Below are 26,463 nucleotides of genomic sequence, written 5' to 3'. Positions count from 1 at the left end.
TCCCCCCAGATACTGAGAGAAAACTGTATATATCTAAAATGACCAAGATATCCATATTCTCAAATTAGCAGCAAATAATGCACGTTACTGATCCAAAACAATGACCAAGTATAGTTTCAAAATGAAAACTTCAAATAAGCTATGTTAATCTTTTCTAACAATCTTATACAGAATATTACAAAAACATTAAAATAATACTAAGGCTTAAAAGTCTTTCCCTCTGTGTCAATTTTGCTTTGGAAATGAATGTGGTACGGTCCTGATATCGACTTCTGCCACGGCAGCATGGGAGCTCAGCTGACTCACTCCCCAGTGAAACAAGTGAAAATTATAAAATGATCATTCAAAGCCTCTGGAAATGGCCCTAAGAGAAAACAGCAAATGAAAAAATATCTATTGAAGAAAATCTACCAAAATTCAGTAAAAAAGCTCAGAGTCTGTGTTATCTGAACCAAAACCATTCCCTTCTTACCCTTCCTCCAGCCTGGCGAGGTGGAGACCCCACTTGGGACTGCTGTAGCCAATAACATGGGGTTCCCTCTCTCCCCTGCTCCTACTCACAGGCTTTCTGTGTTGTTCTCCCAGCCCCCAGCTCCTGATGCTGAGGCCAAGTCCTGGCTGACCACGGTTGAGAGGCGGACGGTCCTTTCTTCCACCCAACACCCACTTGTAAAACAGAGGCTCTGCCTCAAGCATGGCACACTGAGAATACTGGGGCCCCGACAGGTGCTGCTCCAGCTCACAAGGTAGCGATTCCCCACCAAGAGAACCTCAGGCTCTGCCCTCCCACGCCCACCAAATTCCTGTCATCCCAGGGTGACTGTGGGCTTACCCAAAGCTGTGCCTCCTGGAGGAGGGAAACAGGCTCCACTGAAGTATACAAAAGCTAGTCACTAAATGAACAAGCAAATAATAATAGGCCTTGGGGGGAGAGGGGACAACCAATACCAAAGTTACTACACTATTACTATTTAAAATGTCCAGTTTCCAATAAAAAATTACAAGGCATGCAAAGAAAAATCCGTGTTAGGAAAATGAAAAAAAATCACACATCAGAAACTGCACATGATAGCAATCAGATTTCAAACCAAAAAAAAAAAAAGACTTCAAAGTAGCCATTATAAATATGTTCACAGAACTAAAGGAAAACATGACCACAGAGTAATGGAAGGTATGGGGACAATGTTGCATCAACCAGAGAATAATATCAATAAAGAGAAATTATTTAAAAAGAACCAGGGGTGGGGAGGGGATGGGTGTATACATACATAATGAGTGCGATGCACACTGTCTAGGGGATGGACAAGCTTGAGGCTCTGATTCGGCAGGGGAGGGGGGCAAGGGCTATATACGTAACCTAAACTTTTGTACCCCCATAATATGCTGAAATAAAAAAAAATTATTAAAAAAAAAGAACCAAATAGACTGGAGTTGAAAAGTCCAATAACTAAAATAAAAAATTTACTATGTAAGCTCAACAGTAGATTTGAAATGGCAGAACAAAGAATTGATCTATTGAAGATCAATACAGGTTATACAAGCCAAAGAACAGAGGGGAAAAATATGGGGAAAACGAACAGTGCCTCAGAGAAATGTAGGACACCATTAAGCACACCAACATACATATAATGGGAATACTAGGAAGAGAGGAGAGAGAGAAAAGAGAAGAAAACATATTTGAGGAAGTGTTGGCTCAAATTTTCCCATTTATTGAAAAACAACAATTTACAAATCCTGGAAGCTCCATCAGCTCTAAGTAGGACAAACTAAAAGAGATCCACAAATGGACGTATCACAGTAAAAATTCCGAAAGTCAAAGACAAGCAAAAAATCTAGAAAGCAACAAGAGGAAAATGACACATCACTTATAGGGGAACCCCCCAGAAGATTTACGGCTGACTTCTCAGCAAGCACAGAGGAGGCCAGAAGGCAATGGGATGACATATTCAAAGCGCTCGAGAAAAAAAAAACCATCAAGCAAGAATCTCACATTCGGCAAAGCTATCTTTCAAAATTGAAGTCAGAACAGACATTCATAGACAAAAACTGAAAATTTGTTACTAGCAGACCCACATTATAATAAATACTAAAGGAATTTCTTCAGGTTGAAAGCCAGTTACCCTAGATGGTAATTCAAAGAAAGAAGGAAAACCCCAAATCAATAACTTAACCTTTCACCTGAAGACAATGGAAAAAAAAGAGGAAACTAAACCAAAAGCAAGCAGAAGGGAGAATATAATAAAGGTGAGAATGGAAATTAATGAAATAGATAATAGAAAAATAGTAAAAAAAGTCAATGAAACCAAAACCTGGTTCTTTAAAAAGATCAATAAAATTAACAAACCTTTACCAGAATGGCCAAGAAACAGAGAGACAAGACTCAAATTACTTGAATAAGAAATGAAAGGAGGGGCATAATTACCAACCTTACAGAAATAAAAAGATTATACGGGAATACTATGGATAATCATATACCAACAAATTAGATAAGTTAGAATAATGGACAAATTCCTAGAAAGGCACAAATTACTGAAACTGACTCAAGAAGAAATAGACAAGTGAAGAGACTGAATTAGTAATTAAATAACTATCCACAAAGAAAGGCCCAGGCCCAGATGGCTTCACCACTGAATTCTACCAAACAGATACAGGAGGATTAATACCAACTCTTTATAAATTCTTTCAAAAAAACAGAAGAGGAGACCAATTCAATTTTATGAAGCCCATTCATTTTATGAAGCTGTTACTCTGGTAATAAAACCAGGCAAAGCCATCATAAAAAAACTACAGATCAAAATCACTTAAGATATAAATATAAAAACCCTCAACAAAATACTGGCAAACTGAATCTAGCAACATATAAAAATAATTACACACTATGATCAAGTGGGAATTGTTCTAAAGATGCAAGGTTGGTTTAACATCTAAAAATCAATTAATGTAATACATCCTGCCAATAGAAAAAAATAAAAAAGATTTATATTTATAAATAAATTTTGTCCAATTACAAAAAAACTTAATATAGTAGTCTTTCTACAGTCTACTCCTAAATGTATGAATAACATATCTTAAAAGTTATAAATTATTTCTTAAATTATGAAGTTAAAATTATGTTCACTTTAAAATAGATTCAAATGAATTATTTTACAAAAATGATAATTAAACAAAATCCTACCCAACGTGAAGGATCACTGATCAAATTAATAAATAGGGCTGATAATTTAGTCCGTCGGATTTCCTGACACGTTGCACATGAAACCGCCATGAAGCATTCAGCACAAGCCTTCCGGACTCCCCATACATTATCAGAACAAAGCTGGAAAAATCTGGGTAGCTATGTAAGGAGGAAAGGGTTTTGTTAGTCAAAGACTGTAGTTCCAGCAGTTATTTCTCTTTCATCTTCTGCTTTCATAGAGTTCTTTTTCCCTTTTTTGAGATAGACTCTGTCCCCCTAGGTAGAGTGCAGTGGCATCATTATACCTCACTGCAACCTCCAAATCCTGGGCCAAAGCAATCCTCCTGCCTCAGCCACCCAAGTAGCTGGGCCACAGGTGCACACCACCTCACCTGGCTAATTTTTTCTATTTTTGGTAGAGACGGGCGTCTCGCTCTTGCTCAGGCTGGTCTCAAACTCCTAACCTCGAGTGGTCCTCCTGCCTCAGGCTCCCAGAGTGCTAGAATTACAGGCATAAGCCACCATGCCTGGCGCATTTTCTGCTTTCATAGAGTTTTAAACATTGGATTTTCTTAATAAGCAGAAGACCTATTTAGTATTGCTACTCAGCACTTTTTAATAAATCACCTCTAATTCATAACCAAATTGACTATGCAAAAGCAAAAACACTCCCAACAAATAGTTTAAAGGTTGTCCAAGAGCTTGTACCTGAACTTAATTATTTTGCATAACAGTTTCAGAAACTTTTTCAGTATGTTAACTTGTATATCAACCATATACATTTCATATACTATTTAAAACTAACCTGCTATGGATTTAATATGCCACCAAAATATATGAAGGTTGTGATGAAATTAAAAATTCAATTGCATAAACAATTGATTTGCTTCATAAAAATGTAAGAGGTAAAAAAAGATCAGCAGTTCTGACATATATGTATATTTTTTAATAAACTGTCTTTATCAAAACACAATTCAAGTGCCTAGTTTACAGAAATTTAAACCTCTAAATTCAAAGTTATTATTTTCTTTCTGGTTTATATTCATGGGATTGTGTTAATAAAATTTTGGGGTAAATGTCTGCATTTCAAACTTTATGTACTACATTACTTACTCCTTTATATCTGTGCTACTTACCAACATTTCCTCAGTAGCTTGCTGGCCAACTACACTGCAAATATCTCCAAAATTGGCAGCACAGACCTGACAACAAAAGCATCATTGATATTTCAAAACATTACATATACAGTTTTTTAAAAACAACCTTTTAAATTTCACATATCAATACATTAACCATTAGAACTATGTGTTTTTAAATAGAAAAAAAACTGACTGCAAAAAATACCTTTCGAACATGAAACATTCTGCAATCACAGCACATCTCACAAAACCTAGGCAGGATAAGACGCTCTGTAATATCCTTCCCAACCATGGGAGCCATTTTGCACATTATCTAAAATGAGAACAAAACACACTGGAAATATGTTTAAGGCTTTTTCGGTATATAATTTAAGCAAATATAAAATGTGATATGGCACTATATTGTATACATCACAGAAAACATTCATAGTCGATTGTTAATTTCATCTTGTTTATCCAAGTAGGAAACAGAAAATTAGATATTAACTGCTATCAATAAAATCACCCAATAAATACTAAATAAATGCACAGAAAATCCTAAAATTTCATTGTTGTCCAGTTTCTATCTTATTAATCATTTTGCCTGGTAACTTTAGTTATTTATTTTTTTGCCTGGTAACTTTAAAACAAAAAAAACCCTACACTTTTCTCAGTAAAAAAAATATAAACAGTGACTGTTCAAAGGGAAAGATTATCCCTCAGAAGGATCTGGATTTAGCAAAACTGTATTGCTAAAAAAAGACTACACAGAGGCAATCCTCATCTTACAAAGCAGTGTTAACTGAAGCTCATGCATATTGGAACCATGTCTTGGTTTTGCAAAGCTTCGGTTCCAGGGAAAGGAAGGACAGTTCCAATATAGATATGTTTCAGTTAACATAGTACCAGGCTAAATGAGGATTAACTTTATTTGAAAACTAGCCCCTCTACTATTTAAATACATTCCCCCCATAGTTAACACAGAAAGAAATCTGATAGCCTGTTATCATCTATCAATTATATCCACTGCTAGACTGCAAATATGACAAGAAAAAGAAGTAAAAGGCATACAGATTGAACAGAAAGAAAACTATTCATATATGACATGGTTGTCTACATAGAAAATCACAAGGAAATCTACAAAGAAGTCACAAGAACAAAGAAGCGAGTTTGGGAAGGTTGTAGGATATGTATCAGAATACAAAAATCTATTGTATTTCTACAAAGTAGCAACAAACAACTGGAAACATTTAAAAACAGTATTATTCTCAATATTGTTTTTTAAAAACCATGAAATCTAACAAAATACATACAAGATCTTTCTGCTGAAAACTATAAAATATTTATGATATAAATCAAAGAATTAAATAAATGGAGAGATCTACCTCATTCATGGATTGTTAGGCTGGCAATTCTCTCCAAATTGATCGACGGACCCAATACAATCTCCCCAACAAAATCCCAGCATCATCAGAACTGAAGATAATGCCTACCTATCCTCCTTATATCCCAAAGCTGGTTTTTGGTTTTGTTTTTTTTTTTTTGAGATAGCCTCTCACCTGGGCTAGAGTGCAGAGGCATCATCACAGCTCACCACAACCTCAAACTCCTCGGCTCAAACAATCCCCCTGCCTCAGCTTCCCGAGTAGCTGGGACTATAGGCACACCATCACCACACCTGGCTAATTTTTTCTATTTTTAGTAGAGATGGGGTCTTGCTTTTGCTCAGACTTGTCTTGAATCCTTGATGTCAAGCGATCCTCCCACCTTGGCCTCCCCGAGTGCTAGGATTACAGGGATGGGCCACGGCACCCAGCCCATTTTTTGAATTTCCAAGCTATCTCCAAGCCCCAGTTAAAGATCCAAAGTTATACCATATCACTGATATAGCATAACTAAATTTACTAGATGAATTATTCCCAAGATAGAGGAAAAATTGGGAGCCAGGGAATATAAAACATGACAAAAATAAACATAAATGAATTGTAAGAATCATGAGATTACTACTAGTGCTGGATATAGTCTTATTATAATGTTTTACCAATTTTAAATCCCATCAAAAATTCTAATAGAGTAAGTTAAACTCTGCTCAATATAAACTAACAATTATGCCAAGGCAAAAACTGATTTCCTTTATTGAGGAATTCCTGAAATAAAAAAGAAAAATGTTTTGGAACTAGGCAGAGGTGGTGGTTACATAACACTGTGATTATACTAAATGTCACTGACTTATACACTTTAAAATGATTAATTTTATATGAGTTTCACTTCAATAAAAATATTACTGAAAAAAGTATCTAAATTTATTAACTAGTAACTAAGCATCTAAAAATAAGATAATGGATTCAAGAAATTTTTCAAGGAAAAGAGACTAGAGACATCATCTAATTCATCCCACTAATGATGATCTGGAAGTACTATACAATTTTGGTGTAATTTTTTTGTATCAACAAAGATGTAACTACTACTTTAGGTTTAAATAGTGAATGAACTCACTATCCAAACAGATTTGAATAAATTTTCAGATGAATTTATCACTTTTCTAATTTATTATCAGAATTCTTATTATCTGAACCCAGGAACCACAGATGTGAATCATAACATATATATTACTCCATTCTAATTCATGCCCTAATTATGATTGCTCCCAAATAATCAGAATATTAGCTAACCATGTCAAAAAGCCCAGAAACTCACTATTATATGTGATTTTATTATGTACATAATGACTTAATCTATACAGTCTTCCAATAATCATTATTGACATCATGTCTCATAACAAAATTACTTGCCTGACTATCCTCCTTCCAAAGACCATACTGTCAAATGCAGGAGCCAAGTAATATTTTTTTATTTCCTTGTGCTTGTAGTGCCAAGAAAAGTGCTAAACAGCAACTGAAGGGGTTCAAATATTTTTTCATTCAACACAGGTTTTTTTTTTTTCCCCCTAACTGCACTGGTAATAACCATTTTATTTTTCCATTTTGACATAAAAATGAATTAATAGTTACTTATTATTTTTTTATTGTGTGAAAGTACACTTTTCCCTTAAGCCTTCATGTCCTTTTCTAGCCCTGATTACATTTCAAACTTAAAGATCTGTGGCTACTTTAATACGTGTGTTAAATGAGATAAACCCGCTTAACATTTAATGAGCACCTCCTATCATGCAAGTTTTGCCTAAATGAAAAACTGGCATTCTACTTACAGCTACAGCTTCTGTTTTCACATCATCATTGCTATCTGGGGCAGTCAGCTCTATGAGGACAGGGCACACTTTGGTCTCTACATCAAATCGCTCAATTAGTTCCTGCTCCAGCAGAGCCAGCAAAGCTGCCTGACTTGTTTTCCTCACCTAGGAAAAAAACAATATAAACAAAGTAAATATGTAATATAACAAAACTCTATCACTTGATTTTTACAAACTTGAGACTTCTCATCTCAAAGGGATCCAAAACTGGCAAAACTTGGCAAACAAATATTTGTGGGGTTTTTTTGTTTTTGTTTTTTTTTTTTTTGAGACAGAGTCTCACTCTGTCGCCCTGGCTGGAGTGCCGTGGCATCAGCCTAGCTCACAGCAACCTCAAACTCCTGGGTTCAAGCAATCCTCCTGTCTCAGCCTCCCGAGTAGCCAGGACTACAGGCATGCGCCACCATGTCCGCCTAATTTTTTCTATATATATTTTTAGCTATCCATATAATTTCTTTCTATTTTTAGTAGAGACGGGAGTCTCGCTCTTGCTCAGGCTGGTCTCGAACTCCTGAGCTCAAACAATTCTCCCGCCTCGGCCTCCCAGAGTGCTAGAATTACAGGCGTGAGCCACCGCACCTGGCCTGGGTTTTTCAATTATTACAAAGACAGAACTTGGTAGGTTGTGTTATAATAGATGAAGAAGAACACAAAAGCCATCCTTGTAAAAGATGTCTCACAAAGTAACAAATATTTCGAGGGACACGTGGGAGGGTATGAGTGAGAGTGCAGTTACTAGGCACCGCCTATAATGGCATTAAGGAGACCTAGTAGATTTGTCAGATTCTCAACACATCTTGTCTAAGACAGATGGTCATTTCTGAAAAACAGAATAATGAAGTGAAAGAGGAAAAAACATTCTAATGAGATCACTTAGGCTAACTACATTATGCTACATCAACTTCCCTTAAGAACACGTAAATGGTACTCTTACCTGATTATTCTGATCTGCAAGATATCTAACCACAATAGGTAGCAAGTATTTGGAAAAAGCATATGGTATTGAAGGCCGGTTTTCTTGACAAAACAATGCAATATGAGGCACCTGTTCCATCAGCTCCGCTCTCACAGTTGGTTCTATGAAATAACAGCAATGTGAGCAAACATATTCTCCCATAGTAACAAAATCTTTTTCTAGGCTTCACACTATCTAGACAGGCTTTGGACTTTCATCCTCAGCATAAAGAAGACTTACAAAAACATTCTCTGTGTAATCCTTTTCACAACCATACACCAGTCAATCCCATGAGTGAAAGTAGGACCTTACCCCCAACCCAAGCTTCTGTTGTTTATAGTATGCATTGAGTATGTAAGTATATCTTATAATAAATGAATTTATTCACCACCTACATTATGCCACACAGTGCTAGGGGTTAAATATCTGATATTTTCATCAATATTATGATATCATATGATCTGTAAACTCCACTATTTAAGAACCCCCTAGGACAAGTCATCAGAACTGGCTCCTAATCTTAATTCAGTCAATGAATGAATGATTTATAATTAGACTTGACAAAGATTAAAAGAGGATAAATGAGTATCAAGGGAGACAGATTTAAAAAAATACTTTAAAAGACCCAAGTGTATATGGAAAATTTAAATGTTAGAAATATGGCATTTCAAATCTCTGGGTTTCAAAAGGATGAACTGTCCCATAAGTAGGGTAGGAAAATCAGCTAGTTACATGGGGGAAAAAAGATTCCTACTGCACACGATACGTAAATTCCAGGTGAAATAAAGTTCTAAACTTTTATTTTTAAAAAAAAAAGATCAAAAGCACTAAAAAATAACATTAAAAGGAATGTTCAATCTTTAGGTGGGAAAACAAAATCCAAAAAAACAACTAAAAGACAAGCTAATTTCACTTTATAAAAACTTCATTATTGATAAGAGATCATACTCAGTTAAAAGGCAAAAGAGTCTAAGAGAAGAGGTATGCTTAACAAAGTATTAGAAGTAAAATATAGAAGGAACATGAATATAAGAAAAAGGATATAAATGAGCAATTCATGGAAGTCACCCAAGTGACTGACACACAGGCACAATGAATTATCTGTAAGAAGTTATTACATCAGACGTTACTAGAACTTTTATACCTATTAATGATTATATTATTAAAGTCACCTTAGGGTAGCTATGCATGAATGTGTCCATTGGAATTTCAGATTTCAACAAAGAGAAATTAATATAGCTATCAGTATAAAACATATTAACATTTTACAAAGTTCAGAATCTTATCAACAAACCAATATTTGGAATTTCTGTGATATTGTTGTGCCATGGGAAGTTAGATTTGAACAAAATAGAGTGCTTCTGTTTTAAAGAAAACCTAATTTCTTAAAAAGTAGACATACAGGCCTCTACTTTTCCTCCTGAATTTGCTAATTTAACACTAACCTAATCACTTACAGATATTTTTGAAGCAAAAGGACAGTTACAGTTAAGAATGCAATTAGCAACTTTTCTTTCTTCAAAACCCTGCTTAGGCAAATAGTCCAATGGAACAAAAATGGACTTCAGAAAAAGACCCACACACATGTAGATAACTGATATATGAAAAGGTGAACAGGGAAAGATGGTCTTTTCAATAAATGGTGCTGTGTCAACTGACTACTCACATTAAAAAAAAAAAAGAGGCTGGGTGTTCCTAGCACTTTGGGAGGCTGAGATAGGAGGATCACTTGAGGCCAGCAGTTCAAGACCAGCCTGGTCAACAGCGAGACCCTGTCTCTACAAAAAATAGAAAAATTAGCTGGGAATGGTGGCATACACCTGTAGTTCCAGCTACTCGGGAGGCTGAAGCAGGAGAATTGCATGAGCCCAGGAGTTGGAGGCTGCAGTGAGCTATGATTATGCCATTGCACTCTAGCCTGGGTGACAGAGCGAGACCTTATCTCAAAAAAAAGAAAGAAAGAAAAAAAAAAGAAAGAAAAAGAAACTTGTCACCTACTTTGTATCATATACATGAATACATTCCAGGTGGAATATAGATCTAAATATCAAAGGCAAAAACAATAAAGCTTCTAAAATTAGAGAATATAGGAAAAAATATTTATGACTTCAAGGTAGGGAAAAATTCCTCAGAAGACACAAATAGCACTACCCATAAAAGAAAAGAGCGTCTCTTCTTTAAAGACGCACCATTATCAAAGTGAAAAGACAAGCCACAGAGTGGAAAAGATACCTTTCATACCCATAAACGACATCGGGTTCATATCCAGAATAAAGAATTCCTGCAAATCTGTAAAAAAAAAAAAAGACTGCCAATTTTCAAAAAGGGGAAGAGACTTGAACACACATTTCAAAAAAGATACCAAAACAGCTAATAAGCATATAACTAGGTACTCAACTTGGCTCACGCCTGTAATCCTAGCACTCTGGGAGGCTGAGGCGGGAGGATTGCTTGACCTCAGGAGTTCCAGACCAGCCTGAGCAAGAGCGAGACCCCATCTCTACTAAAAATAGAAAGAAATTAGCTGGACAACTAAAAACATATATAGAAAAAATAAGCCGGGCATGGTGGCATATGCCTGTAGTCACAGCTAATCGTGAGGCTGAGGCAGGAAGATCGCTTGAGACCAGGAGTTTGAGGTTGCTGTGAGCTAGGCTGATGCCACAGCACTCTAGCCCGGGCAACAGAGTGAGACTGTCTCGGAGGGGAACCAGAGAGAGACACCACTACACACCCATCCACTCCCCTTTGGCAAAATTTAAAATAAGCAAGTGCTGGTGAATATTTGAAACAACAGAAACTCTGATACACTGCTGAAGGGACCACAATTGCTACACCACTCTGAAAAACTCTACGGCATATCTATTAAAGATAAATCCATGTACACCCTATGACCTAGTGGCTCCACTTCTAAGTATATACCCACAGCAATGTGTGCACCTGTGCTCTACGTGACTCCTTGGCTCACATCAGCATTAACAGCCTAAAGCTAGAAGCAGTCCAAGTATCCACTAACAGAACAATAGATAAATAAGTTGCACTAGATTCATGTAACAGACTATGGGTAAAATCAATCAATCAATACAGTTACATTCAACAACATGGATGAACTTCAGAAACATAAAGAAGCCAGCATAAAAGAGTACATTCAGTATGATTCCACATAAAGTTCAGACAGGCAAACTAATCTGCACTTTTAGTGGTCAAAATGGGCTTACCTATGGGGAAGAGGAATGGGACAGAAACTAGGAGGTGCACTGAGATGGTTTCTGGGATGCTAATCTATTTCTTGATCTGAATACTAATTACTCGAGCCTTAACTTTGTGAAACTTTACGGAGCTGTACATTCATAGTTCATGTGTTTTTTGCAATGCATTATACTCAATATGAAAAGAGTTTTTTAAAAATTGCTTCAAATATATTATTTCTAAGTTTGGGGATAAATTTGTAACTGGTTTGAGTTCCAAATTTACACATCCAGGCATAGTTTGAGAACTATCTCTCCCTTTACATGCAATAAAAACACATACATACACATCTCATATACACATATGGAATCAACATAAAATTACTCCTAGTCACTAACAACCCTGAGACTGGTAGATAAAAACATTGTGGGAATGTCCCACACTGAAGGATGAATCAAACACCAAATTCCCATGAAGACCCACTAAAGATGAACTCACAATCCAAATCTATAAAAAAAGACAAGAAAATGATCCTTCAGTAGCAAAAAGATTAAGATCCAATGGAAGGATTAGCTGTTATAAATCATCTTTTGGAGGTTTCAATCATTTTAAACATTCTATTTTAAAGATATAAAAAAATGAAAAGCAAATGAAAAAGAATATGATAATAGGGAAAGAAAAACAAGATCTGAAAACAAAGCACCTGACACTCCTGAAAATGAAAAATGGAGTTAATGGCAATGAAAAATTGAACAGTCAGATGAAAGGTTAGACTTCAGTAGCAAATACTTTGCTGACAGAAATTAGCAAAATGCAGTTAGGGGATAAAAAACTGAAAAATAAGAACAGTTAAAAGCCATAGAAAAATACAATATACTTTTTTCTAATTAGAGTTCTGTATTCTCAACCACGTAAAATATGTCTACTCAAAACAACTTTTAAAAAAAGGATTTTAAGATAAAGGAGAAGCAATATTCAAAATATTAAAGGATGAAATTTCCCATATCTAATGGAAAGATAAGAATCCTCAAATTCAAGAAGCAGGGCAAATCCTGAGTAGAATAAACAAAAAAAAAAATTGTACCTAAATACATCACAGTGAAACCCCACAACATCAAGGAAAAGAAATTTAAAAACCAATCAGGAAGAGAAACCAGATTACCTACAAGACAAAATTAGACTAGCAGACTTCTCGATAGTAACAATAGCTGGGAACAGTGGCTCATACCTGTAATGCTATTATAGCACTTTGGAAGGCCAAGGTGGGAGGATAGCTTAAGCCTGGGAGTTTGAGACCATCCTGAGCAACATAGCAAAACCCCATCTCTGCAAAAAATTTTAAAGAAAGAAAAACAAGCCAGGCGTGGTGGTGCACATTTGTAGTCCCAGCTCCTCGGGAGGCTAAGGCACAAGGACCACTTGAGCCCAAGAGTTGCAGTGAGCTATGATGACACCACTGCACTCCCACCCAGGCAACAGAGCAAGAACCTACCTTGAAAAAAAAAGAAGGAACAATAATAGCAAGAAGAAATGAAATAATATTGAAACTATCAACTAGATTTCTATACTTTGCTATGTGATCAATTAAGAGTAATGGTGAAATAAAAACATTTCAGACAAAGGAAAAACGATATGACACTGCTATACCCTTGTCAACAGATGTCCTCTCAGAGGAAACTGAACCAAGAAAGAGTAGGATACAGGATGCACTGATGAGGAAAAAAAACTGGCAAATTTAGTATTAAATCTAAACAAGTATTTACTATATAAAATAAAGGCAGATGAATTTAGGGGAATAAAAATATCAAGATAGAAGCTGATGAAGATAAGATATAAGAAAGATTTAAAGATTCTCAACTGCTGCTCTGTTTAGGAGGATGGATCTATTCACTCCCTTCATAGTTATCTATTATTCACCAGGATTTACCTCACCTGCATGTCACAATCAGCCCAGCCTACCTACCAAGTTAGAAACGTCAGGGTCAATTCCTCTCTCCCTCACTCTATCCGGAGGTTAGCTCTGGAATCCCTCGTAGCAGTTCAATTTCTCTCAAACAACTCATTCTTATTAACAATTAGTAGAGTCTCCCAGTTAGTCTTCCTGTCACCTATCTTTTTCATCAAGTCAGTTCATACTGCTGCATTATTGTTCTAATTCACAAGAAAGGTAAACTCTTTAGCATGGCATATTATAAACCTTTACAATCTAGCCCTCACCTACTTTATTTAACAGCCTCGTTTTTCTAAGCTGCAGACTCAGCAAGTTAGTGTAGTTGTCAGGCTGGCCCCATTCTTGACCAAATGGGCCACACCCTTGAATTCCTCTGGCCTCCAAACCTGTCTTTTCCTTTCCTGAGTATGCCCTTTCCCCTCTCTGCACCTACCAAATCCAACTCAAACGTCACTAACTTTCTGAAACCAGCTTAATTTTTCCCTGTTATTGATTGTTTATATGTTGGTTTGAGTCACTAAACTGTTAATTCGATGACAGAAATTCTTACTTATCTTAATAACTGCTCTAGCATTAAATCTAGAACTTGGCATAGATTATGTACTGTTTTATGTATACTGAATGAATGCGAAGTATAAATATCAAAGACATTTATCACGAACTTACAAACTTGAGAACATATTTAAAACATGTATGTACACATACATATATAAGAAACAACACCAGAGTTGGTAAACAGGTTAAAAAAAAAATACAAATTTTCCTTAAAGAGTATCTGTCTCTACTAAGAAAGGTACAACCACAATAGGCTATTACAGTGCCACAAATTTCAGTTAAATGATTATTTAACTTATATCAAATAAAAAAATAAGTAAAAATTATATTTCATGAGAACCTCCTAAAACCATTCTACAACAAGAATACATAAGAAAGACAGTTAAGCTTACAGATGTTCTGTTCATCCTGTAAGAAAATTTAAAATATTTAAGGTTTGTGTAAATAGTTAACTTATTCCCATAAAATTGTTTACCAAAAGAGGAAGCTCATCTAAAAATTAGATGAGACTTCCTAACATGCTAAAAAGTTTATCAGAGATTGAAAATATATTTTAATAAATGGATTTAAGAAAAAAGTTTTTTTAAATGTATTTTTGGATTTTTTCTAAAATCAAGTATAAAAATATGCTTAAAACTTAGTATTATAGCTTAAAATGGTAAGTTTTGTTATATATAGTTTACCACAAGAAAAGATATATTCATGAAAACTTTAATATCACCATTTTCTAGGCCTCACATAAGTTTACCTCTTTCTTAAGCAGACCTTTTTATCTTCACTCTGGAAATAAACTAGGTTTACTTTTACAAATGGATGACTGACTTTTATTGCAAGTCAGAAAGCACATAGAGAGAATGCATATTACATTTATAGCCCCCGCCAGCTCTTCTAATTTATTCTAAATTATTCTTTAAATTTTTTATTAACCCTAAAATATTAGTATACATGATGTAAAACAATGTTCTTAAATTTGTTTTAATGAAAAATTTTCAAAATTAAACCAAATGAGCCTACTATACAATGTTCAGGTCTTAGTAACAAATTTTATTTTGTTGTTAGTGATGAGTTTGAGTGTTACTTAGGAAATCTTATAAAGAAATCTCATATCACATTAACTTTTTCATTAGTTTTTAGAAACACATATTTGATTTAAAAACCTTCCTAGAAATAGGGTAAATTCACTTTCTCTGCATAAACATATACCTGAATCTTCAGCCAATCTGCTAATTCTTTCCAAAACAGCAATACAATCCCTTTCATCATCGCAGACTTCCCTCAATGTATCCAGCAAACTCCGGGCCACCATTTGTCTATAGAGAAAAATAAAATTATATATTGTTCAATGAAATCAATATTAATATCTAGAATTTTAAAAGACAGAATCCATATAGTTTTTAAAAAACTTTTCCCTTATTACATTAATAAAACACATATTAAGCCTGTAGGCCGAGTGCAGCGGTTCACGCCTGTAATCCTAGCACTCTGGAAGGCCGAGGCGGGCATATCGTTTGAGCTCAAGAATTCGAGATCAGCCTGAGCAAGAGCGAGACCCCGTCTCTACTAAAAATAGAAACAAATTATATGGAGAACTAAAAATATATATAGAAAAATTAGCCGGGCATGGTGGCGCATGCCTGTAATCCCAGCTACTCGGGAGGCTGAGGCAGTAGGATCGCTTGAGCCCGGGAGTCTGAGGTTGCTGTGAGCTAGGCTGATGCCACTGCATTCTAGCCCGGGCAACAGAGTAAGGCTCTGTCTCAAAAAAAAAAAAAAAAAAAAAAAGCCTGTAATTTCTTAAGTGGCAAATGCCAGTACTGATTTTAATGAGATTAGATATTTACCAACATATTTTTTCTTATCTTTATTTAACTGATTTGGCAAATTGCTAACGTCTGTGAAAATTCAAACAGCCTTCAATGATTAATATCATAATGGAAAAACATATTCCTCATTATACATATATATTTTACAGATATACATATTATATTCACATATCTTATTGGCATGAGTTTTATATACCTAGACTCAAAAAATTTAAACAAAGATTTTTTAATTTCCCAGAAAAGTCTGACATAGGTGGTCTGGGGACAACAGTTGGAGGGACACTGCAGTACGAAGAGTGCTAGCTCTGGGTCACCACTGTGCCCCAATGCCCTTGGGCATCAGCTGGCACACAGTAAGAGTACAATACCATCTGTCCAAGGAACATACTCCCCAACAAGCAATTTACACGAATACCAAAATTATGCCTAATGGCAAAAAAGCAATGGTAGTATTATGCCAAAAAGCTACGAAAGAATCCTGTATGTTTACTAGGATTAAGGAGTGAACAACTAAAAAAACAGATCCTGCTTTGATTATTAATAAAACTTGACGACTCAGATTATGCAGGTTAATGCCTATTTTAAACTGGTTAATTTTATTTTCCCTACGGAAATTAATAAAACCACCCTTCCACCTCCACTTTAACGAAAAAAATATACATATACCTGTTAAAAACGTTCTCACTTGCAGCATACTTGTCCAATCTCCCCAGTGGCGTCAACATTTCATCTTGTGAGACAAAGTCCAGGGCTGAAGGTATAATAATCACATCAGACTCTGAGCTGTAGTCATCCACACCAACTATCAGAGACATCAGAAATACTCCTTATAACACTTTGAAACTAAAATATACCCCTTGCCTGTCTGCAGCAGCATAAGTATGTTTCTGAAATGGTATAAAGAATCATAAGAGGGGCCGGGCGCAGTGGCTCACGCCTATAATCCTAGCACTCTGGGAGGCCGAGGCGGGTGGATTGCTTGAGGTCAGGAGTTCGAGACCAGCCTGAGCAAGAGCGAGACCCCGTCTCTACTAAAAATAGAAAGAAATTATATGGCCAACTAAAAATCTATATGGAAAAAATTAGCTGGGCATAGTGGCGCATGCCTGTAGTCCCAGCTACTCGGGAGGCTGAGGCAGAAGGATCGCTTAAGCCCAGGAGTTTGAGGTTGCTGTGAGCTAGGCTGACGCCACGGCACTCATTCTAGCCTGGGCAACAAAGCAAGACTCTGTCTCAAAAAAAAAAAAAAGAATCATAAGAGAATTGTAGAATCAATCCCAAAGCCATGAATAATGGAAGGATGCTTCCTCTCCTTTTTCTACAGGAATATTATAATTGCCTCTAAAAGAACAAGGGTCAGAGGTCACAGAAACTCAGTATGGGGGAAACAGTGATCAGAGTCTTCAGAACTTTACATGTTTAATCAGGACACTAAGAACTTGTGAATAAACACACAAAAAGTCCAACACTGATACAGTTAATTCTGCAATGTACAAGATAAAGGTAACGGCCAAGGCGGGAGGATTGCTAGAGGTCAGGAAGGAGTTCGAGACCACCCTGAACAAGAGCAAGTCTCCCGTCTCTACTAAAAATAGAAATAAATTAGCTGGACAACTAAAAATATATAGAAAAAATTAGCTGGGCATGGTAACACATGTCTGTAGTCCCATCTACTCAGGAGGCTGAGGCAGAAGGATTGCTTGAGCCCAGGAGTGTGAGGTTGCTGTGAGCTAGACTGATGCCACAGCACTCTAGCACGGGCAACAAGGCAAGACTCTGTCTAAAAAAAATAAATAAATAAAGCTAATGAAACTGGTATCTGACTTAATTTAACAGAGGAAAGCTAAAAACCATTAATGGTATTTATATTCATTAACAAATATTTATTAAATACATTTGTGCCAAGTACTAGGATAGATGCTGGGGAAATAGCAATAAAAATACTAATGTTTCTGCCTTCAAAAAGCTAATATTCTACTGAGGAAACTATTTATTTTAAAATGATCACTGTAATAAAGGTATGTACAAACTGCTAGGCCAGAAATCCACTCAAGCTGCAGGAGGAAGAAGAGAAGACCAAGAAAGAGAGGCTAAAGACTAACCAGAAGGTAATGATTCAAAGAACTAACCAAAGAGAGTTTGAAGGTGTAATTAAATAGCATTTACTGGCAAAGAAGTCAAGAAAGAACTAAAAGGTGCCCACTAAACTTGGTACTTTTGTGCCATGTTGTGTGTTAATTAGCTCAACTTAACAAGGGCAATTTTCCATGCTACGAAAGCAAAGAAGCCAAACAACAGTGACTGAAGAGGTAAAAGAAAGTAGAAGTGAAGACAATGAGTGCAAAATATGCTTTCCAGAACTGTGACTGTGAGATAACAGATTGGATTAGATTACTAACCAGGGCATACAAAATAAGATTGTTTTTATATTTAGTTTTGTTCCTAATGTTTAAGAGAACAATTTGAAAACTATTTCAAGTAACTGTTTCAGACACTGGACAAAAGGCAGTACAGGAAGGAAGATGCACTCTGAGAGAAGAAACAAATGAAATAAGCTGTACAGTCCCCAGCTGACCTCCCAGAAAGAGTTTCCAGGCCACAGCACTACAAGGATCCCCTGCCAAAATCCCAGCAGACTCCTTGAGTTGAGGAGACAAGACAAGAGTTGAGGATTCAGGGAGGCCAAGGCAACTAGAATTTGCAGGGTGGCGTACCAGAGAGGATGGAGCATCACAGAGAAAGAGCTTCAGAAAGCTGCAGATGAGTCTTCAGGTGAGTACTGGGACAGTATATATGTGTGAGGAAATTACCTGAGTCTGGGAAAGGAACTACCTTAAAAGATCAGGTGAACCAATCCCTGAATATCACAAAGGACCAGGAATAGTTCATGTCTCCACCAACCAAAATTTTTTTGGAAACTCTATAATACATGGGGCAACAGGCGGAGCAGTCAAAGGTATTGCCTTAGAAGTGGCAAATAATTAGTCCTAGACTAACAGCTGCTCTGGTTTTGCCTATCAAAGCTTAACACAAGCCTCGAAAGGAACAGATTCTTTCCAAATAACTTTATCTGTGTCCCAGAACAAAACTCAAGAGTATATAAATGAAAATAAAAACACCTGGCCCTCAAAAGTGGTAAAAACCCATAACGTCTACCATCCAATAAAAAATCACTGGGGGCCGGGCGCGGTGGCTCACGCCTGTAATCCTAGCCCTCTGGGAGGCTGAGGCGGGTGGATCGCTCGAGGTCAGGAGTTCGAGACCAGCCTGAGCGAGACCCCGTCTCTACTAAAAATAGAAAGAAACTATCTGGACAACTAAAAATACATATAGAAAAAAATTAGCTGGGCATGGTGGTGCATGCTTGTAGTCCCAGCTACTTGGGAGGCTGAGGCAGAAGGATCGCTTAAGCCCAGGAGTTTGAGGTTGCTATGAGCTAGGCTGATGCCACGGCACTCACTCTAGCCTGGGCAACAAAGTGAGACGCTGTCTCAAAAAAAAAAAAAAAAAAAAAAAATCACTGGGCATGAAAAAATCAGGAAAATATAAACCATGGGGAAAAAATTCAACAGAAGCAGACCCAGAATGGAGAAAGATGACAGAATTAGGAGATAAGGACACTGAAACAGTTATTATAACTATTTTCCATCCATATGTTCAAGAAGGTAGCAGAAAGCCTGAGCATGTTAAGAGACATGAAAGATATTTTAAAAGACTCAAATTGACCTAAAGATTAAAAGAAAGAGAAAAAGAGAGAGAAAGAGAGATGAAAAATACACCAGGTGGGATCAAGAGGAGACTAAATACTACAGAGGAAAAGATTAGTTATTTTGAAGACAGAGCATGAGAAAAGTATCCTAAATGAAACAGAAAAAAATATGGAGAAGGGAGAGAACAGAGTATCAATTACCTGCAGGAAAACTCCAAGCATCCTAACACAAATGCAACTGGAGTGCCCCAAGAAGGAAGTAGGGGACATAAAAAATATTTGAAATAATGAACAAAAATTTTCCAAATTTGATTTAAAAAAACCCAACTATCAATCCATAGATAGACTCAAGAGGTTCGATGAATTCCATGAGCAAGAAACATGAAGAAAAATACATCAAGGCACAATATAAACAAATTGTTTGAAAGCACTGATGAAATCTTTTAAGCAGCCAGAGAAAAACTCATGTTTCATACAATGGGAAAGATTCCTAGAGCTGTGATTGTCAAACATCATTATATTTGACACGAGATTGAAGCACCTACCTAAAATGCAGATTCCTGTATCTCACACTCAGATACGATTATGTTAGTTCAGAGTAAGGCCCAAGAACATTTATTTTTAATAAATGACCCTACTAATTCAAATGCAGACTGTTACCATACTTGAGAAACATTTTTCTAGAAGGTAACAAAATCGTATTTTGCATCAATCTATCAGTCATGGTTGACAATCACTTCTATATAATGGGGGTGGGAGTGTTCCACTCTGGCACAGACACTGGTGACAAAGGTTCACTTCTTCTTCTTTTTTTTTTTTTTTTGAGACAGAATCTCACTCTGTTGCCCAGGCTAGAGTGAGTGCCGTGGTGTCAGCCTAGCTCACAGCAACCTCAAACTCCTGGGCTCAAGCAATCCTCCTGCCTCAGCCTCCCGAGTAGCTGGGATTACAGCATGCACCACCATGCCCAGCTAATTTTTCCTATATATATTTTTAGCTGTCCATATAATTTCTTTCTATTTTTAGTAGAGACAGGGGGGTCTCGCTCTTGCTCAGGCTGGTCTCGAACTCCTGAGCCCAAACAATCCGCCCGCGTCAGCCTCCCAGAGTGCTAGGATTACAGGCGTGAGCCACTGCACCCCACCACAGGTTCACTTCTATTTCCCAATACTGCTGCCTCTTGCAAATATCTGTGGAATCATTCTGGTCTGAATCATCCTCTCCCAGGTCAAGCTACTTAAAAAATTTCCTCACCAATTCTTGATTGGACTAATAAGACTACGAATTTCATGTTTATGGAGGCCACAAAGATTTGATTACCATGGCCACAGACTGTATGCTTAAGTCTTACCCAGCCATCCTGCATACACCTACCATATGTTAAAGGAGAAACTTAGAAATAATCAATTTAAAAAAATCTATCACTGCTACTGAAAAAAATCCTACAGCATATATATACATACCCTAAGTGACAGCACAGTCAATAATACCCTCAGATAAAATAGCATAGAGGGAATAAGGGAAGCTATGCTGCTATAAGATTCCTATAATTTATTCAAAGTGTACATTAACTTTAAATAGATTGTGATACATTAAAGACACAAATTACAATCCTAGGAGTAATCACTTAAACATGGTATAGCCAGAAAGATACAGCCTTCTATTGTACAGCCAGAAAGATAATAGAGGAACTAAAATGGAATACTAAAAATTATTCAGTTAACCCAAAATAAAGTCAGGAAAGGAGCAGCAGAGAAAAAGCAATGAGACAAACCAAAAACAAACAGCAAAATAGGAGATCTAACCAGATCAATAATCACATTAAATATAAATGGACTAAACATTTCAGTTAAAAGGCAAAGATAGGAGACTAATGAGAAAGCAACACTGAAATACAGTTTGTCTACCAGAGACATACTTTTAATGTTAAAATTTCAACCAGTAGGTTGTAATGGATTTTTAAAAGATAGAACATCAAACATAGTAAGCATAAGAAAGCTGAAGTGCCTATATTATTTTCAGACAAAATAGACTTAAAGATAAAGGAGTATCACCAGAGATGAAGAGAGACACTTCACAACTATAAAAGGGTCAGTACCACAGGACTCTGAGCTCTTTCTTTTGGAGTTCTTTCTGGATAACTAAAGTTTATGGATTCTTGGACACTATAATAGCAGCAATAGCCCTATAACTGTTTCACAGCTTTTAAAATCAAGCCTCCTCCACTGATGAAGTAAAAAAATAAAAACAATACATCATCTTTTCATGTTATTTGAAGTTTTAAAATGCCTAAAAGCATACAATACAGTGTTCAAACCAGTTTTTTAAAAAGCATCTAGAAACAATGATCACTGAAATGCTTTTTCAAATCATATCTGTCCTCCCAAAATTCCAATACTCCCTCTTTCCCTACAAATTTACTGGCTTAGGTAGCTGTTACTGCTGGCTGCAGGGAAGCCAGGATGAAAAGTTAAAAGGAGGCTGAGTGTGGTGGCTCTGCCTATAAATCCCAGCACTTTGGAAGGATAAAGGACTCTTGTCTCTACAAAAAAATTTTATTAATTAGCTGGACATAGTGGCGTGTGCCTGTAGTCCCAGCTACTCAGGTGGCTGAGACAGGAGGATTACTTGAGCCCAGGAATTTCAGGTTCCAGTGAGCTACAATTGGGACACCGCACTCCAGTCTGGAAAAACAGTGAGACCTTGTCTCCAAAAAGTTAAGAGGAAGATCTCTTGTAAGCTCAACAACATAAGAGACTGATTTCCAAAAAATATTTAAGAAGGCATTCTTCATTTTCTAAAACCTAACATTTAATTACAAAGTAAAAGCTTCCATGAAGAAGCTATATGGCACATCTTTTAATTGAAAATTGGAGCTTTTAGTGAATCTTAACATAATAGAATAGAATCCTAATAGAATGAAATAGAAGTCCTAATAGGAACAGAAACCTAGGACATAACCTAAGTTCCTATACTTAAGGCTTAGTCCATTCCCTATCTCCAAGACCATTTGAAAACTGCTGCTAAACATAAATTAGACTCAATATAACCGTCTAGTTCCAAATTATGAGGAATCAAATGTGTTACAATTAAAGAGAAGCTGAGGAAAGAAGATGACAAGGGAAAGAAATAATAAAACAATTATATTTATCACTGTTACATACAGAACTGAATATTTCCCTCTGTATAAAGACATGAGATCACACAGCAGAAGAGACAAAATCATCCTCACAGTTCCAGAAGTACCCTCTATGCTACTCACAGCTCCCTGCACCTAACACAGGAATCCAGGGCAGCAAAAGACAACAATCCCAATTTTTAGCTTTTTAAATTTAAGAAAAACAGTGTTTAAAATGTAAAAGTTTAAAAGTTGGGCCCACGGTGGAATTTTAAAGATGACTAATTTAATCACTAAATAGTCATAGCAAAAGTGGTGTGAAAAGGGCAGAGGCTTTTTAAGGTAAGACAGGTCTGGGTTCAAACCCTGTCTTCTGTCACTTTATGAACTATCAATGTAAACTTAAACATGTACCAAATTAATTTGAATCTACTTCTTCATCTATAAAATAACTGTTGTCAAGACTTTTAAGACACACACTACAAAGACAATGCCTATAAAGTAACATTAACATATTGTCAGGCAAATAAGCAGATGTTCCCTTCCATTCTGCATTTTGGTTTGTTTCTAGATACAGAAAATCTTACTGTGGTTTCTGTGTGCTTTTAATTGTTTTCATTCATTTCATTCAACCAGTAAGTAGGACAGCACATTTATTATAATACATAGTGCTGGGCACTGAACAAGAGATATAGATACAAAAAGATAAAAAAGTATGTGTTTAAGTATGTACATGTATGGGTATGTAAGTGTGTGCACATATATTAATATATTCTAACAAAAGATACATGGTATAAGAATGTATACATACAAAATATGCTGTTAACTATTGTATGTTGTTAACTACTAATATTATACTTCTAAGTCTGCCCTGATGAGTAAGAAAAGGTTTCAAAGTCAAACCAATTCTGGGAAAATAAACTGGAATTTACCAATCAGGACATAGGGTACAAGGAGGGCATTCTAAGCAGAAAAAATCCAAAGATAGGAAGTCAAAGAAAATCTTTTCATGTTTAGAAAATTACTAGTAATTTGGTATAGGTGGGGCATAGGGTTTATACAGGAGAGGCAGAAGGAGTAGAGGAATAGGACCAACCAAAATCAATTTAGCGTTCTAATTTTTCAAGAGTAACATTAATACATTTTGGAAAATCATCTTACCTGGCTAGAGAAATCACATCACTACCCTGCAATTAGGAGTGGCATTTGAGATTTTTCTAAGCAACAACTTGACTAAATTCAAGTTATCTCCTTTGAACAATAAACAATCACAGGCAACATATATACTTATTCAACTATGCTACAAGAAAATTTGATTAAAATTATTAATTAAAATCACTGTTAAAAAATTAAGATAGAAGCAAAGACCATGCTGTCTTTTCCAAGCCAGATGACTCTGTCTTAACATAGCATTCTAAGAGAACTTCAGGCCTCATTTCCTAACACTCCTCTTCTAATGATCCTACCACTCTTAGTTGTCAAAGAACAGGAGAAAAGAGTACATAGAAGCCCTAACTCTCTCAAGAGTACAATGTAATCATTCCCCAGTATCTGTGGGGGACTGGTTCCAGGAACCTCCAACAGACACCAAAATCTCAGGATGTTTAAGCTCTGGTATGAAACGACTTAGTATTTGTATATAACCTCTGAACATCCTCCCCTACACTTTAAACTTCCCTAGATTATTTATAATACCTAATATAAAGTAAATGCTATATAAATAGTTGTTATACTATATTGTTTTTATTTGTATTATTCTTTATTGTTGTATTGTGTGTGATTTTTAATATTTTTAATCAGTGGTTGGTTGAATGCCTGGATGTGGAACCCATGGATACAGAAGGCTGGCTATTCTAATTCAACAAAGAGAATTCTAGCTCCATCCGCATCAATACCATAAGTATACCTCTCTCCTATTCTTTGTTAAATATGCCCAAATATACCATAAATTCAAGCTAATTTCATATTCACACAACAATTTTTAAATCTTAAAATTGTCAGAAGATGGTCCAAACCTCTATTCTATTAGATGTCCCCAGAACCAACTTCAAAAAATCAACTTCCATGGCAGGGCGAGGTGGCTCATGCCTGTAATCCTAGCACGCTGGGAGGCCGAGGCACGAGACTCACTTTAGGTCAGGAGTTCAAGATCACCCTGAGCAAGAGCAAAACCCTATCTCTACAAAAAATAGAAAATTTAGCAGGGCATGCCAGGTGTGGTGGCATAATCCCAACTACTTGGAAGGCTGGGCCAGGAGAATCACCTGAGCCCAGGAGTTTGAGCTTGCAGTGAGCTATGATGATGATACCACTGCACTCTAGCTGGGATGTCAACCAAAAAAATAAATAAATAAATAAATCACCTTCCATTCCTACCTTACTATCACACATGCATTTAATGTACTCTAGACTGCCAAGTCAGGGGGTAAAAAAATAACAGCAACCACAAGAACAAAAGCAAGGGAGAGAGTAGTTTGAACAGTACATATGACCACCACTCCACTCACGGACCACACATAAATGCTTCAGGGCGTGAGAAGAAAACGCAGAAGTGCTGTTCTCACAGCTGTTCTCAGTCCCCACAAACTTCTCAAAATGTAAGCACCTTGCTACCATGTCTAAAGACTATTTCCCAACAACACGGCCCTTAAACTCCAACCACCTCATCTAGGACTCAACTACAAGAAACAATGTTACAAAAAGTGAAGAGAAAAAAACCCACTGTAAGACTAGTAAATATCACCTAAAATGACTTTTTTCATCAAATTTCTAGATCCCTTGGCAGCCTTCATCTCCTCCTCAAGACACATAATGTCATTTCTCTTTCACTCTTGTACTCTAGTCTCAAAGATCAGCAATTTGCCAAAAGTAGGAGGCCCTTCTCGGACCTATTGGTCTTACTTCTCTACAGCGCTTCACAGTGCCCACACCCACCACCCCTACACTCTCTTCTTAAAATTCTCTTTTCTTGGGTTCTCTGGAAATACACAATCCTGAATATTTTTCTCCCTTTCTGGACTATTCTTGCTTACTTCTTTCTGACCCTTTTATGTAGGTGGCTTCCCTGTACTTTTGCTCTCATACACGCATTTTACACACACACACACACACACACACACACACACACACACACACACACACACACCCTGCCTTCCCTTGGTAAACTCAGTCATTTTCAGATACCATGTATAATGCAGATGACCCATGAAGTTCTCTTACCCTGATCCTCAGCTCCCTGTTTGCACATACTTTGTAGAATCACCACCTCCATGTCATACTCCATGTCATATTTGTTCTGAAAACTGAACTGTCCAAATTAATCTTACAAAATCAGCTCTTCCTGATGACTTTCCAATTACCATCATTCTCCCCACTCACTAAATATGAGTTACCAAATATGAGGTCTTCAGTGTTTTTTTAAAGCTACCTTTCTTGCCCCCATATCTAATCAGTTCCTAAGAACTATAAATTCTACTTTCATGAAGTATTTTGTATCTATTCTCTCCTTTTAGTTCCCAACACCCTAATTCAGAGGATCTGATACACTTTGCCTAGAGCAAACTGGGGTATTCAAACCCCATGAGATACATAAAGATTTATAACTTCATGGTTATAACTTT

The 26,463-nt window shown here is 36.5% G+C and overlaps 1 protein-coding gene across 11 annotated transcripts in view; it reads right to left on the bottom strand.

Annotated features, from left to right (window-relative positions):
* The window catches only part of PPP4R1 (protein phosphatase 4 regulatory subunit 1), a 68,362-nt gene that overhangs the window by 29,110 nt on the left and 12,789 nt on the right, over window positions 1–26,463 (bottom strand). For 4 of the 11 annotated variants that reach the window (XM_045527232.1, XM_045527241.1, XM_045527243.1 and 1 more), the window contains exons 3-10: window positions 16,683–16,818; window positions 15,397–15,503; window positions 10,731–10,787; window positions 8,478–8,620; window positions 7,502–7,648; window positions 4,520–4,627; window positions 4,312–4,377; window positions 3,176–3,334 (exon numbers count right to left, since the gene is read on the bottom strand). In XM_045527232.1, coding sequence (XP_045383188.1) covers window positions 3,176–3,334; window positions 4,312–4,377; window positions 4,520–4,627; window positions 7,502–7,648; window positions 8,478–8,620; window positions 10,731–10,787; window positions 15,397–15,503; window positions 16,683–16,818 — 923 coding nt within the window. The remainder of the gene's footprint in view (window positions 1–3,175; window positions 3,335–4,311; window positions 4,378–4,519; window positions 4,628–7,501; window positions 7,649–8,477; window positions 8,621–10,730; window positions 10,788–15,396; window positions 15,504–16,682; window positions 16,819–26,463) is intronic. The other 7 variants (XM_045527236.1, XM_045527242.1, XM_045527238.1 and 4 more) reach the window with 3 other exon arrangements.

This window comes from Lemur catta, chromosome 16 (assembly GCF_020740605.2).
Source record: "Lemur catta isolate mLemCat1 chromosome 16, mLemCat1.pri, whole genome shotgun sequence".
NCBI lineage: Eukaryota > Metazoa > Chordata > Mammalia > Primates > Lemuridae > Lemur > Lemur catta.
This window is presented reverse-complemented; position numbering and strand designations above follow the sequence as displayed.